The following is a 15757-nucleotide window of genomic DNA, read 5'->3' on the forward strand; positions in this document are numbered from 1 at the left end:
CAGACATAAAACAAATGTTGTTTTGGCAAAAGCCACCACATAACATAAAATTTCCCACCTTAACCATTTTTAAGTGTACAGTTCAGTAGTGTTAAGTATATTCACACTGTTCACCTTGTAAAACTCAAACTCTATACCCTTTAAACAATGATTCTCCTTTACCTCCTAATGAATATTGCATGATTCAAATTATATGAAATTCTACAAGCAGCAACCTATAGTGACAGAAAGCAGGTAAGAGTTTGGGGTGGGTGGCACTCACTGCAAAATTAGAATGGAAATGTTCCATATATTCACTAAGGCTGATATTTATCCAGATTTAAACATTCGCCAAAATGCAATAAACTGTACACTTAATGCATTTCAGTAAAGCTGATTTTAAAAGTTTTTAAAAAATAAACTAATGAACAAAGATGAAAAAGGATAGCCTTATTATGTTACTGCTACGTAAGTACAATTTGGGTTGTAGCTCCCTCTACCGTAGCAAAAGAAATTGGCAAAGAAATTGGCAAGCATACTTCAAAGATTAAACTTTTCAAACTGGAAAATGCTTATATTAAATAGTACAAGTGAAATTCACTGTGTGTTCCTCTGTGTGTGTGTGTGTGTATCCCAGTGCCTAATAGATTGTACAGCGACAGGACATAGGAGGCACTTAAAAATGTGGAGACCATGATTCTCGTCTTCCAGTACGCCTATTTGAAGAGACTGAAGTACATAAATAGAGCAGTTAAGCAAAGACTTGCCCACCTGACTTTACGGTCTGCTAGGTTCTCTGCCTGTATAGTTAATTCATTAATCCCTAATTGCTTCCATAAATGTTTTACCCAGTCACGGATGTCAGCGGTTCTCAAAGTGTGATTTCCCCAGACCAGCTGCATCAGCAGCGCCTGGGAACTTGTTAAAAATGCAAATTCTTAGGCCCCACTCTAGATCTATTAATCAGAAACTTCGTCAAGAGAGCCTAGCATGCCCTGCTTTAAGAGGCCTTCCAGATGATTCTCATGCACACTGAAGTTTGAGAACCACTTTTCTAGGTTACCAACTTTATGTAACTCTAACAACAGTTGGTTTGTACAGTTTCTTCTTTTCTTCTTTATGTGGGCATCTGGACCTTGGACTCTCCACTGAAAACAAATCCGCGGCCCTGACATCCTCAGCTTCCCCATCTTGCCTTGGGTCTCTTCTTCTTGCTTTATCAATTCTTTGACTGATTATCAGCTACCTCCTAACACTGAGTGAATTCTGAGATCAAGCCCTAAGCCCCAATCAGGAAATAAAGTAGGTCCATTATTCTCTTGTTCTTCCCCTCCTACTTTTATTATACACAAGATCTTATAAAATTGCTGGGGTTTTTTAGCTGTCTCCTTTGAAATCAAATGATACAATCATTTATTCAGCAAACATTTAACACTGAAATACATATTATATCTGTGGCCCTCCTGTAGATACTGAGGATAAAACAATAACCAGGATATACGAAAATGCTGTAAACTCTTTATGTAGCTTATATTCTAACTGGGGAATATTTAAGAAAATTATGTGTTATGTTGGAAGATAGGTGCTATGAAGGAAAGTAAAGCAAGGAAAATAACATGGAGTAAGGGAACAATTTGAAACTGTATACCAGATGATCAAGTAATGCTTTAAAAAACACAACAGAAAATGATAAAATGATATAATTAAAAACTACTACTTAAGAGTAATCAGAGTAAAGATGCAAACAGCCAACAGTTTTTCTTGCCTAACAGGCTAAAAATTTATCAACAAACTCAATACATATTTACTGAGTGTCTCATGTGCTAGGTGTTAGGGAGATCACAGTAGTTAAAAGGAAAAGTCTCTACAGCTATGAAGCTTACATTCTACTGGAAGAAGATAGATTAAAACACACAACTAGGCTCAGTGTGATGACTCATACCTATAATCCCAGCACTTTGGGAGGTTAAGGCAGGAGGATTGTTTGAGCCTAGGAGTTCAAGACCAACCTGGGCAACATAGCAAGATACAGATCTCTACCAAACAACAACACACACCTATGTCAGATGGCGATATGGTTTGGCTGTGTGTCCCCAACCAAATCTCATCTCAAACTGTAATCCTCATAATCCCCACATGTGGAAAGAGGTGGCTGGATGATGGGGGAAGTCTCCCCCTACTGTTCTTGTGATAAAGAGTGAGTTCTCATGAGACCTGATGGTTTTGTAAGCGTTAGACAGTTCCTCCTGTACATGCTCTCTCTTGCCTACCACCATGTAAGACGAGCGTGCCTCCCCTTCTGCCATGATTGTAAGTTTCCTGAGGCTTCCCAGTTATGCAGAACTGTGAGTCAATTAAACCTCTTTTCTTTATAAACTCCCCAGTCTTTGGCAGTTCTGTATAGGAGTGTGAGAATGGACTGAGGCAAAGGGTGATGGTGTTCCGAAGAAGAAGAAAGAAGGACAGGAAAGAGAATAATGAAGTGTTTGGATAACACACAGAGGGCAGATTTTTACAGGCAGGCACTCAAAACAGAGTGATTATAAGTTAGCAAGAGAGTGAATGAAATTTTTAGGATATAAGATCTTTTATGTTAAGATTATTCTATTATAGTCACTGACATAGCCCTAGCACACAAAACAGCTGGCACACATTTTTGTTTCATATATTACAGTGTATTGTCTACATATTTTAATCACTACTTAGTAGAAAAAGAGCTCACATCTTGATAAAGAATAAAGAGGTATTAAGGATTCCAAAAGCACTAGTTTAAAAGTGTGAGCACACACTGAAACACTGATTCCATTTACTTCCTAAGAATCTGATTGACTTTTCATCTATGTTCTTAACCTACAGAAAACAAGTTTTAAGTGATTTATTCTGTTGTAGGAGGTAAGATTTACTTAAAAACAAAAGATCTGTTCATTCAAATCTTACTATACACTATCAGATACTGTGTAAACGTTTCTATATTTGTCAAATACCCATCTGATGTTAACCATTTCTAATTAATTTTCTAAAACTTTCTGAGAAGTTTTCTGAAGAGTTAGCTCTCTCAGCTTATTTTGATTAATTCTATTTATAACAAATGCATATACCATTGCCCTAGGCATCCATTTCACTTCTAGGAATCTAAGCAACAATTATCTTCAAGCAGGGAGCAGAGATATATGTAAAAGGGCATTCACTGCAGCTCTGTTTATAAAACCAGAACCAACTTAATAACTAACGATAAGCTGCTGCTTAAATAAATTATAAAACATTCCTCAGTGGATTTATATATGCCAGTATGGGAACCTTTCCTAGATAAAAAGATAAAAATGCAAGTTTCAGAAAAATAGGTATACATAATCTTATATATGGAGAAAAAAAGTTAAAGGATATATTATAAATATATATTTTTATATATTTGCATATGCCCAGAAAATTTCCAGAAGGATATATCTCAAAAACTATTTAGTAATTATTCTCTGTAGGGAGTGAGACTGGATGAGAGGCATACATAAGAACTTATCTTTTTTTGGCATTTTTTCAGTTCTATAATATTTAACTTGTTTTGCAATAGCCACATACTATTTTTATAATTCAAAAAAAGCTGTATTAAAAACAATATTAGCCTTAATTTTTGAGAAATTATATATTGTTGTAGAGCTATGCATCACCGTGTTTACACAATTGATTTTAATATGACAAGTGCTATGCTGTTATGTATAGCACAAACATGTTGACTGCATGCATGGTTGTTCTAACTCAAACACTAAGGCACTCAGGATATTAGTATCTCACACAGACTATCAGGACAAATGAAGTACTGACAACACACACTTAAGGATATTTTAAGAACATTCTTCCAAGTGGGGTGAGGGGCCACAGGTGGTCCCTGCTTCCTTAACAACAACAAAAAAGAATATACTTCCAGTGTACTCTCACTTCCAGTGTTTGAAAGTGACTAGGTTCTTATATCCTTGTCAACACTAGAACACAAACTTTTAAAATCTTAAGCAGTGTGATAGTAAATAAGACACAGTATCTGATGTTTAGTTTTATTTCATTTATTTCTTACAAGTGGATCAAGCATTCTTCATGTGTTTATAGCCATTTCTTTTCTAAGAACTGCTTCTACTTATTTTTTAAGCTTAGTATTTTTTCTTAACAACTTCTAATTTTAAGAAATGCTTTCCCACTGTGCCATTTGTCTTTTACCTTGTTTAGTGCTCTTTTTTTCTTACAAATGTTTTCTATTTTTATGTAATTAAAGTTTCAATCTTTTCTTCCATGATTTCTGGGTTTTGTATCATGACATCTACATCCCCAGAGTTAGAAAAAACCTTTCAATTGTTTCATGATTTTATTTCTTTTTTTAATATTTAAAGCTTTGCTCTATAGAAAATTATTTCTGGTATTTAGCAGGGATCCAGCCTTACTTTTTTTTCTTCAAAATAGATAATTTTTAAAGATGTTTTTAAATATTTACAAAGGCAAAAACAAAAAATATTTTTAAAAATGAAAATAACTTCAATTAAGCTAAACTATAGTTTACATTTTGATATTGTTGAAATATTATTAACATGTTTGTCTATGTGTTACATATGCGCAGGTGGTCTTAATAGCCCACTTACTATTATACTCTGAAAAGTCTATAAAAATACATTGTTTTGGCTTCATGATACTACTGTGGATGTGTCATAATTTATTTAACCATTCGGCTATTATTGAACAAATAATGACCCTTATTTTTATAACAGCAATAAACATCTTTGTACATTAATCTTATTCCATAACTCTGATTAAGATTACGGACATATTCTTACATAGCTTTCCAGAATTTTACTAGTATATTCAAAGTTTGAATTTCAAGAGATAGGGAGGAAAAAGGCACACAAGCAAGAGACACAGACGTAACTTCTGCCACTGAGACTTTGATACCAGTGAAAGGAGACATGCTGTGGTCATAAACTTGATCTTAATTTTATACTATTTCTCTTACCTTTAATAACAAATTTGTTAAGGCTATGTTTCCAACTAACCTGTGATTTCTAAGCTGCCTAATGCCTAATATATATGAACTCAGAAAAAATGGTTAACATGTATACTTTTCTCAATCTTCAAATAAATATGCAACAGAATTGAGGTAAGGTGCAATGAAAACCTAGTTCAATGAAAAATCTAGGTGAATGGGTGTAGACACTAAGGTACATATATAAAATAACACATTACTTCAAAGTTGTTCATAAGAGGCTTATAAAGTGACAGAACTACAGAGAATCCATGTGGGAGATACTCATTAAACAATTCAAGTGCTGCTGCTAGAGAACTGCTCCTAGGAATCTCGGTGTTCTATCTGCTACTTTCCTCACAATTCTTTTAGCTTAAGGGACTTTTGACCAACTGCTATTTCACTGAAACAATGAAAAGACAGTCCCTTGGAGGGACAAAAGCCATTATCAAAGAACATATTTCTATTTCTTGCAGCTGAAGAAAGGGGGCAGTAACACCATTTAGCTCTTCTAACAAAACAAGTCTCCAACCAAGTGTCTTTAAACAAGTTCATATGTTAACAAAAAGCTATTCACGGCTTTTCCTTTCTTGCACAACTCCTCCCCTTATTTAAAAAGCAGGCTGACTTTATATAGTAGTAATAATGCACCTACAATCTTCACCAACTGTTTAAATCTCCCCTCAAAATATTCAGAAATGAGCAGTCTATAAATTTAATCTTGAAGAAATCTCTCTGGAGCCTCTGTCCTCCTCAACTTCTCTCTATATTATTCCCTTAATCTTCCTTTCACTTCTTCCCTGCATTCATGTCTTCTGTTTTGGTTTATGTCCAATTTTCATAGAGCATATCCTCCAAAAACAACTGAGAAAAAGGACTGGAAGTGGATTTTTGAGACTTTACATGGCTAAAAACTCAGAATTCTAAGTTGGAATGAATTTTCTCTCATAATTTTTAATCAGCTGCTCTAATGCTTCTAGCTTTCATGACTGTTCTTGAGAAGTCTGAAGCCATTCCAGATCTCCAAGACTTTATTCTATTCTCTCACCCTGTGGAAGCTGTGAGAACTTTCTTTTACCCCAAGGGTTTTGAAATTCTAAGGTGCTGTGCCTTGGTGTGGGTCTGTTTTCATCTGCTGTGCTGGGATCTTGATGGTTCTTTCAAGCTGGAAACATATCCTTCTGTTTTGGGGTATTTTCTTAAATTACCTTGTTATATTCATATTTTGAACTTTAAAAATCACTATAACATACATACACAAACACGTACAAATCTTACATGTTTACAGTTGAATAAACATTTCTAAGTCAATACTGTTTATTAATATTTAAAAGTAAGGCACTAATATGCTGATTAGAAACTGTAGTCAGGTTGGCACTAAAAACTTTAACATTATCTCTGATTCTTCCTTCTTACTGAATCTCCTTATATCTAATTAGATATTCAGGCTTGTCAATTACACCTTTAGAGCTCTCATCTCATTCTGAATATCCCATTGTCTACCTTATAGCTATTCCCCTGAATACCAGTTCATCCTGTTTTACCTGTCTTGCCTTCAAGTCTGGTTCAAATGCTACTACTTCCAGGAAGTCTTCCTTTGTGTTTTTCATGTTAAGCAAACTCTTGCGTCTCTAAAAGACTTCTGTATTTTGTTAATATTTCACTTACACACCTAATGTATTTAAAATTTGTTATATATATTCCATGTGTTTTATTTCCTGTACTAGAGTATATGAGTTTTAGAATCTTTGGAGGAATCTATCTTTGATCTTCCTCATTACATAGTTTTTGTTATGCCATCAGTTTATATGCTAGATAAACATTAATAAATAAAGTAAGGACTAATGAGGGAAACCGAAAAGTGGGAGACATGGCCTCTTCTGGGAAAAAAAAGTATTATATATAGCAATACCTAATTGATAGTATAGCACTTATGACAAAATGTAAAAGGTAAAATGACCCTCGACTTAGATCAAGAATACAGGCTTTTTCATTTAACTTTGCCAGTGCTGTGACAGTGTTTCCATCTCTGGTAGCTAAAACACATTGGTTGTTGCCTTTTAATAAATTCACAATGAATTTCCACCATTTGGTAAAATGTAAAATCTTAAATTGACAGCTTCTGACAAAGCCTATTTACATTAACTGATATTTGAGAAATATTTAAGGGATCATACTTATCTTCATTCCTTTATAAAGTTTTAAGTTCTATTTTTACAATAAGAAAATTATAAGACTACAGCTACAATAATTCAGATCTTCACAGAAATGACTGTATTCAATTGTATTTTAATATTATGCCATCAGTTTTTTTTTTGAGAGGGAGCCTTGCTCTGTCACCAGGCTAGAGTGCAATGGCGCAATCTCGACTCACTGCAACCTCCGCCTCCTGGGTTCAAGTGATTCTTCCGCCTCAGCCTCCCGAGTAGCTGGGACTACAGGCGAGTGCCACCACACCTGGCTAATTTTTGTATTTTTAGTAGAGATGGGGTTTTATCATGGCAAGAATGGTCTCGATCTCTTTACCTTGTGATCTGCCCGCCTCGGCCTCCCAAAGGGATTACAGGCATGAGCCACTGCGCCCGGCCGCCATCAATTTTTATAAAGAGCAAATCAGATTGAATGTTTTTGCATCTTCTCTAAGATCACTGTTTGAAAATATTTACCATTACCATTATATATTAGGTTGAACCATATTAAATTGCCAATATTCAAATATTTTCAGCTTTTTAAAAGGGTAATTTCTTATGGTTCACTTAAATAGTTCAATATTTTTATAGAGTATTCCAAGTTGTCATTTTATAATGCAGCAACATAAAAAATTCTATCTCATTTGTCAAAGTAATATGCTCCCTCAACCCCCAAAGGTGATAATGACACTACGCAGAATGGTTCCTTTTTGCTTTAGCTGCCAGGAAGCACAATGCTGAATGTACTGCTCAATTGTAACAAATTTCTTAGCCTAGGTGATGTTATAATTATTAGTATGTTTCTCTTTTTTTTTTTTTTTTTTTTTTAACCAGGGGAAAGACTGAACGCAGTCCCCAACTACCAGAAATTATGCAGTCGAATTTCCCACATTTGAGGAAATTGTAGGGGTCAACAAATTCGGAGTGCAACCTTGGGAAAACTACCTTTGTGATCATGGCATCTTCCCTGCCAGGTAATTATTATTAGTATGTTTCTTTTTGTTTGATCTTTTTCACTTTCATTGCTCCAGATGTGTTTTTCTAAAAGCAAATACTATAGCAAATATATAATATATACATAAATGACTGGTTACCTAGCCTACTGTTGTGTTGAGCAGAATTCTGTCTGAACGTGGCAGGGAAAAGTGCCAAGATTAACTGGTGATATTCCATACAGGTACTGGAAGAGGATGAGGCAGCCTACCATCTGTTTCCAGCCCTATGCCATGTGCTAAAGTGCTCAAAGTTTGTAGTGATGAGTTATTTGAGAATAAATTATGAAAGCCAGTCTGGAAGAGGTGAAATTTGAACCGAAATTAGAAATGAGAGAGAGGCATTAATTAATAGAAAGGATAAAGGTATTCCTGCCACAAGCAATGAAATATAAAACAGACAATTAAATGCAACAGAAGAAACTTTATATATATGTAAATATTTGAATGTACATTAGGTTAGTTTAAGAATAGAATCTAGGATTCAAAGAAAAAGAATATTCATACAGTCACAAAATTATCACTCCACATATAAGTCATTAATGACAAAAAGAAAAAAGATTGTTTACATAACAATAATCAAATCTACCTATGCTCAAACTTAAAATCACCAATAATGGGCTAAACTGTTGCGTCTCTTTAAAGGATACAATGATAAGAACACAGATCCATGTAATATTTATGCTACAAATGTTTAACCTAAATCTGATCATGATAAACAATTAGAAAAAAATCTAAAATGAGGAACATTCCTCAAAGCAACTAGCCTGAATACTTTAAAAATGTCAATTTCATAAAAGACAAAAGAAAAGCAGGAAAACTCTGTGCTAGATTAAAGGAGACTAAAAAGACATGACAACCAAATGTAACAAATAATCCCATATTGGATCCTGAATTGGCATTAAACAAAAATAAAGTATATTATTGAACAATTGGAGAAATTTGAAAATGAGACTATATATGACTATTGCCCTTCAAAGTTTTGTTTAGCAATAAGCAATTCCGTAGAATTTCAAGTTCTGAAATTTGAAAACCGGATGACAGTATTGTATGAATTTTTTTTTTTTTTTTTTTGAGACAGAGTCTTGCTCTGAAGTCCCAGGCTAGAGTCCCAGGCTGGAGTGCAATGGGATGACCTCAGCTCACTGCAACCTCCACATCCCCGTTTCAAGCAATTCTCCTACCTCGGCCTCCTGAGTAGCTGGGATTTACAGGTACGCACCACCACACCCAGCTAATTTTTGTATTTTTAGTAGAGACGGGGTTTCAACATGTTGGCCAGGATGGTCTTGATCTCTTGACCTCAAGATCTACCTGCCTTGGCCTCCCAAAGTGGCGGGATTACAGGCATGAGCCACCGCACCGGTCTGTATTGTATGAATATTAAGGTTCACAAGTATGAGAACTGAATTGTGATTATGTAAGATAAAAAATTTTTCTTGAAAGTTATTGCTGAAATATAATGTTGGTTACTATCAAGTTGTCCAGCAAAATAAAATGTGAAAAAAAAGTAAAGCTATGTATATATGTGAGTGTATACAGAAAAAAAGAGAAGAAAATGTGGCAAAACTAGGTGAAAAGACACAAATATCCACGGTACTAGCTTACAGTTTTCTGAAGTCTTAAAAAAAAAAAAAATAGGAGAGATAAACATAATCTGGGCCAAATCCCATAAGTTTATAGACATGTAAACTGAAAGCAAAGAAATTTTATTTTGACATGTTCATTCAGCTAGACACAGCTAGTGTACAACGAAAATTCCTGTCACTTTATTTTCTAGTCCAGTGCTCTTTCAACTTACACAGTCTCAAGCCTAATCACACAGGATAAATCAGAATAAAAAACATCCAGATGTAGGAAACTGAGTACCAGGCAGGTGTTCTAAACCATCCCAGCAGTAATAAGAGGATGGACTATGGTCAACTGTACAAATGGAGAGGAGGCAACAAAGTTAAAAAACATAAAAGAAGCATAAAGGATTGGTGGTATATTAAAAGGAGGAAGCAGAAATGATTCTATATTTTATAAGCTAAAAAGATAGGAAAACAACAGTACTAGGGCTAATAAATGAAAAATTAGAATAAGATAGGCATTTAGGATGAATATTTAGAAACTTAGTTTGAGATAGGTACATTTTAATTGTAATATACCAGAATGTAAACTACAAGTGTATTAGAATGTAAAATCCAGAAGGCAGGAATTTTTATCCTGTTTGCCTATTGAAACATCTTCAAATGACTTGAACAGTGTGCCTGGTAATACACATTTGTTGAAAAAATAAAATGTTTACAAGGCATTCATGTACAGATATGCAAGAAATACAAATAAGAAATTTAAGAGAGAGTATGAACAGATATTTACTTGGTCAGTCTTTAAGGAAGTGGACATATTTATAGTCTCCATCTCCTCCAGGTCTGTTTACAGAGAGCTCTACCTGGGGTTTTGAATATAAGACCAAAATATGTCTACTCTATTCCACTGTTCCTTACATGTACCTTTACAGTAAGCCTCACCAGGTGGATGAGTGGTAACAGTAATTTAGAGCTATCAAAACTGCATGATTATTCCTAACGGATTTCATTAGCCGTAGTAGCCAGGACCAACATTAATAGCATCACCTGGGAGCTTGTTAGAAATGCAAATTTTTAGGCCGCACTCTAGGCCTACTGAAACTTTGTGGTTGTGGACCCAATTACCTGTGTATTAAGAAGCATTCCAGGTGATTTTTAATGCACATTAAAAAGCAAAGAACAAAAATTTTTTGGATAAAATACCTACCTTATAGTCTAAGCCATTCTTTTTGAGATGTAGCTAAAAATTTACAGACCCAATTACATAAAGATATTTAAAATAAGACTAGTGTAACCTGTCACACAGTCGTAATTCATCATCTAGTGATCACACAGCAAAACCAGTCTAGTATAAAAACATTTTTTAAAGCTATCTACTTACTTTAATGTTTCAGCAAGAAAAAAGCTCTGCTGTACATCATCATGTGTAGGAGTAGAGGAATACACATCTTTGACTCCAGAAAATCCACCACTAACTCGGCAATACTTTTCAATGGCCTATGAAAGAGATCAGACAAAATAAGCAATTCTGTAAAATTTCAAGTTTTGGAGAACAACAAAACTCTGAAGGACAATAATCAAAAGTTCATAAAGATCTGTATGAAAATCTGATGGTTTAAGAATAATGTATTATCAAAAGGAAATATTCTCACACTGGAAAAATTAACTCATGAGAAACAGGATGTTTCCTATAGAATTTCTCTCTCTCTAAAACTCTTTAATCTTTTTAAGACATCTTATATTTTCCTAACTTAGAAATCAAATTTAGACTATTCTTTCTAAATGAGGGGACTGTCTGGCAAAATAAAGGTTCGTGAATTCTGACAAATCAAGATAGAGGTCAGTTTCAATTAAAAAATTTTTATTGTAATTTTATCACTCCCAAGGACAAATAATCTACAACATGATAAAAAAAAGTATTAGTAGGAGGACTCTATAGTAACCGTAGTAAGAGATAATACTTACTAAAAACATATTATGTGCCAGACATTGTATAATCATAATACTATGAGTTAGCCATCACAGGTGGTATCAACTGGCAGAAAGAGCCCACCTACTACAATAATAATTACAATATAAAGAGTTAACAATTATAAGGTATTAATGTGCTGAAAGTTGTCCTAAGAGTTTTAAATACAATCACATTTGAATTTCACAACTCTATGAGGTTAATAGTTCCATTTTTCAGATGGGAAAACAGGTGCAGAGTAATTTGCTCCACATTATTAACTACTGTGCTTTACTGCTTGACTGAAAGTTAAAATTCTTACTTTTTTTTGCATCTTGGGGCATGCCTAAATAAAATATACTGAATGAAATGGAATGTATTCACAACCTTATTTTTTAATTCAAAGCAACCGAATAGTATGCTTCTGCAGGTACTGCACACTCCAGAATTAAGCCATTCATGAAAAGTGGGAAGCACATGTGGTTGTTTTGTTTTTCTATTCTACCTAACCCTGGTTTAAGTACATTAAATAATCGTTGCTGTCTGCCACGGCTGATGGTTCCTAGTCTTGCTACTTTTCTTACTCTTCTGGGTTTCTCCTTCCTATGAAAAGCTAATTAACATTAAAGGGTGTTTATTTAATCTGTTCATTTCATAGCTCCATTTTGACTACAGCTAAGTTTAAAGGGTGTGGTGCTTTTCTCTAATATATTCTAAACAAATTTTGGATACAAGAGTTTTTGAGAACTTTTCTTTATAATAATCAAGTGTCTTCACCACCATATGAACTATCAAAACAGTTTAAGGATAATAAGAAAGTAGTGGGGAGGCATGACTAATCTTTAAGACATTTAAATCATGACGGCAAGTTTGGAAGTTTGAATGTGTAAACAGAATGAACAGCTAAGGCTACAGAAGACATGCTATGCTGCTGTTCTGCCGCACCCCGCCTTCCCTTTACTTTCTTCACACCCAAGAGGAAGGGCCAATAGTGATGCGTGAGCAAATACTATTTAAGATGTGACACCGCCTCTTTTGCCTCCCTCTTCTCATCACTGCACATTTCTGAAACTTGAATTTAGAGCATAACTATTCCAGTTATTGTTCTTGACCAATTATATGTTGAGTTTGTGTTTGTCCATATAGGATATAAAAGCAAAATTCTACCTACTATATTTCAAATTTAGACAGGCTAAAGTTTGACTCTGTCACACCTCTCCTTAACAAATAAAAGTGGGGCCATACTTGAAAAAAGCACACAGGAGAAAAGGACCTTAGGAAAGGATGAATTATTCTAAATTATTCTTCAATGATAAAAACTGCTTCTGCCATCACTTTCTACTCCCCACAGGATCCAGTCACATCTCCCTCATTCCTCTAAATAAGTAGCATTAACTATCAGGGGACATTAAAGTGAAACAGGTTCATTATACGATCATTTTACCTATCTAGTTCCCTTATATAAAACAGTGCTTAATTTACGGGAGCATTAGTAAGCCACTGCTAACAGAAGTGTGTGTGTATTCTATTCCCAAACCACTATGGCAATAGCTGGGCTGTCTTCTCAACTGTGGCAGCACCCTCCTACACAGAGAGAGTTTCACTAGTAGCTGTGCTCCCTATTCTGGACCCAAGGGGCCAAGGAAAAGCAGCATCAATAAATGCTAAATCTGTTCCTGTCCTGTGTAAGCAACCACTTGCTTCCATTGATATGCTCTTATTATGAAAGTCTGGGAGGACTATCTAGGTCTGAATGACGAGTGAAAAATAAGTGTACTCCCTGAGTTCAAGATCTCACATTATTCCTAGGTTATGGCAGTGGTCTCCCAAACCCACCAATTTGTGGATTACAATTAGATCCTTCTGTTTTGTTACTCCACACTGAAAAAAAAGCCTTCAGGAGTTCCCCCTTATAAACCATTTAGCAGTTCTAGAAGGAAATCTCAAAGTCAGATAGCTTTTGCAGGCAGAAATTGGTAAGAAAAAAAGGAAAATAAGATTTGAAGGGCTTTTTAGACAAACAAAGAACTTCCTCTTACCACTTCCCATATGACAGCACTTACACAGTAGCTGACAGAAGAAACTCAGAGAGCATGTGTTGGGGGAAGGAAGTTGTGTACATACATCTTCTTTCTTGAACAACTAAGAACTTTTGATTTGGTGTGTACGGCTGTCTACATATGCCTCCAACCTTCTCTCCCGCTTTGCCACTGTGAAACCATTCTCTTTACATAAATTGGTATACATCTTGCCCTAAAACATATCTCGTACATTCTTGTCTGGGCAATTAACCAGCACTACTGACCTCTTTGGGGATGTCCTTAGTCATTCTAACTAGATTGTAAGATAAACAATTAGAATACCAATAGTCACCATAGTTAGTGTTATTTATCATAATTAGTAAATCTTAAAGAATAAAATAACCCCTAACCCCTGGAAATAAGCTATACTTTCATAAAAGACTAGTTTTTTCCTCCCTAGGTACTGATAGCCACGGATTCCCTGAAAGACTAGCATTTAAGAGTAAGCCACTTTCTTCCTTTACTTACTAACCATTAAAAATTCTTCCTTTGAAATATATCTATGTATATATGTATATACATACATTTTTAACCTTTCAACCTAGAAAAGTTTTAACCATTTACTGTTCCTTCTTACAGTGATGCTCTGAGGAATGATTCAGAACACATGTTGAAGTAAATAGGATGTCATCTACCCAGGCTGTGAAACTGGGCAATTTTGCAGTGTTATTTTTTCAGTGAGTAAGCAGTAAGAGAACAGAATAGAAAATTAACCTATTAATTTTAGAATTGTGCTGAAAAACTGCCTTTTAAATGACTCCCTACAGTTATGTAATAATGTGTGAATACTGGTAGGAAAGTAGCCCTAACAGAGAACAAAACTGGATCAAAAGATTTATTTCTACTGCCAAGAAACTTAAATTGACTAATTAAGACTTTCTTCATCAGATAAACAAAAACTGTCCTACAGGTACTAAAAATGAGGTAACATTCAGTATTTTGGGTGAGGATGCATGGCATCATAGGAGGGCGTGACTCAACACTCTCACAGATAAAGTGGAATATTGGCTTATTTACCAGTGCTGCTTCCCAGCCCCACTGCCTGTATCTCGGATCATGAGTGAATCGCCACAGGTACCAGTAGGTTTCAATTACTTCTGGACGGAGGATATAATACTTTTCAGCTTGCCGGACAGCCACAGCCTCCACTGCACCATCAAACTTGAATGATTCAGGACCTAGCTTTAATGCTGTAACACGACAAAAGAAATAACTGAGCAAAATAAACCATTTAAGTTTGTTTGCAAGGACTTCTTTCTTCCCTGAAAGAATGGAATATGAAATAATTTTTGTTGTTTATTTTTATTATTGCTGTTTGCACTCAGTGCAAAATAAGTCATTTTAAAGGATCCTAATTTGGTTTTCTTAAAATAGACTTATAACTATTCCTATTATTCTGATTTAAAATGTTTCTCAGAATAATATGTATTAACATCTGCTAAATCTATTTCTACCAATAAGAGTCTAGTAATCTTTTGGAAACAAATGCAAACCTGGACATTTGTACCTTATACAGTCCATTGTGGTCCAAAATAAAAGTATATAGATAATGATACTATGTGGATTTTTAAGGCAATTTTAAAGACATTTTCCTATAATACGCATATATAAGAAAATATTTTAGAGCTCAGATCATGAACTGATTTAGTTGTAGATAATTACAGTATACATTTAGCTAGAATAACTACTAAGGAAAAGTGAATGGATATTTTAAAATATGGTGGCCAAAAATTATAGCACAGGTATAAGAAAACACAGCAGAGGATGTAATAATCTGCTAGAAAGTTAGCAAAACTATGACTGCACTTTTTAACTAAAGGATCTAAATTGAGATTAAAGACAAGTAAAAACAATGGAAGACTTGAAAATGCAGGACACAAATCAATTAGTATCATTTTTTGGTTTACCACAACAAAGAAGGTCACAGGTTCATCAACTTGCAATGTGAAAATGACAATCAGAACAAGAATCAGCATCAGCAATGTCATTATGAAACATGAA

The 15757-nt window shown here is 34.7% G+C and overlaps 1 protein-coding gene and 1 pseudogene across 2 annotated transcripts in view; both read right to left on the reverse strand.

Moving 5' to 3' along the window:
• Nucleotides 1-15757, reverse strand: part of MAN1A2 (mannosidase alpha class 1A member 2) — a 160980-nt gene that overhangs the window by 15635 nt on the left and 129588 nt on the right. For both annotated transcript variants that reach the window (XM_032249606.1, XM_032249607.1), the window contains 2 exons: nucleotides 14774-14946; nucleotides 11109-11224 (listed from right to left, as the gene is read on the reverse strand). In XM_032249606.1, coding sequence (XP_032105497.1) covers nucleotides 11109-11224; nucleotides 14774-14946 — 289 coding nt within the window. The remainder of the gene's footprint in view (nucleotides 1-11108; nucleotides 11225-14773; nucleotides 14947-15757) is intronic.
• Nucleotides 7996-8146, reverse strand: LOC116531248 (annotated as a pseudogene).

The sequence above is a fragment of the Sapajus apella genome, unplaced genomic scaffold (assembly GCF_009761245.1).
Source record: "Sapajus apella isolate SASKATOON/1434 unplaced genomic scaffold, GSC_monkey_1.0 scaffold69, whole genome shotgun sequence".
In the NCBI taxonomy this organism is placed as follows: Eukaryota; Metazoa; Chordata; class Mammalia; order Primates; family Cebidae; genus Sapajus; species Sapajus apella.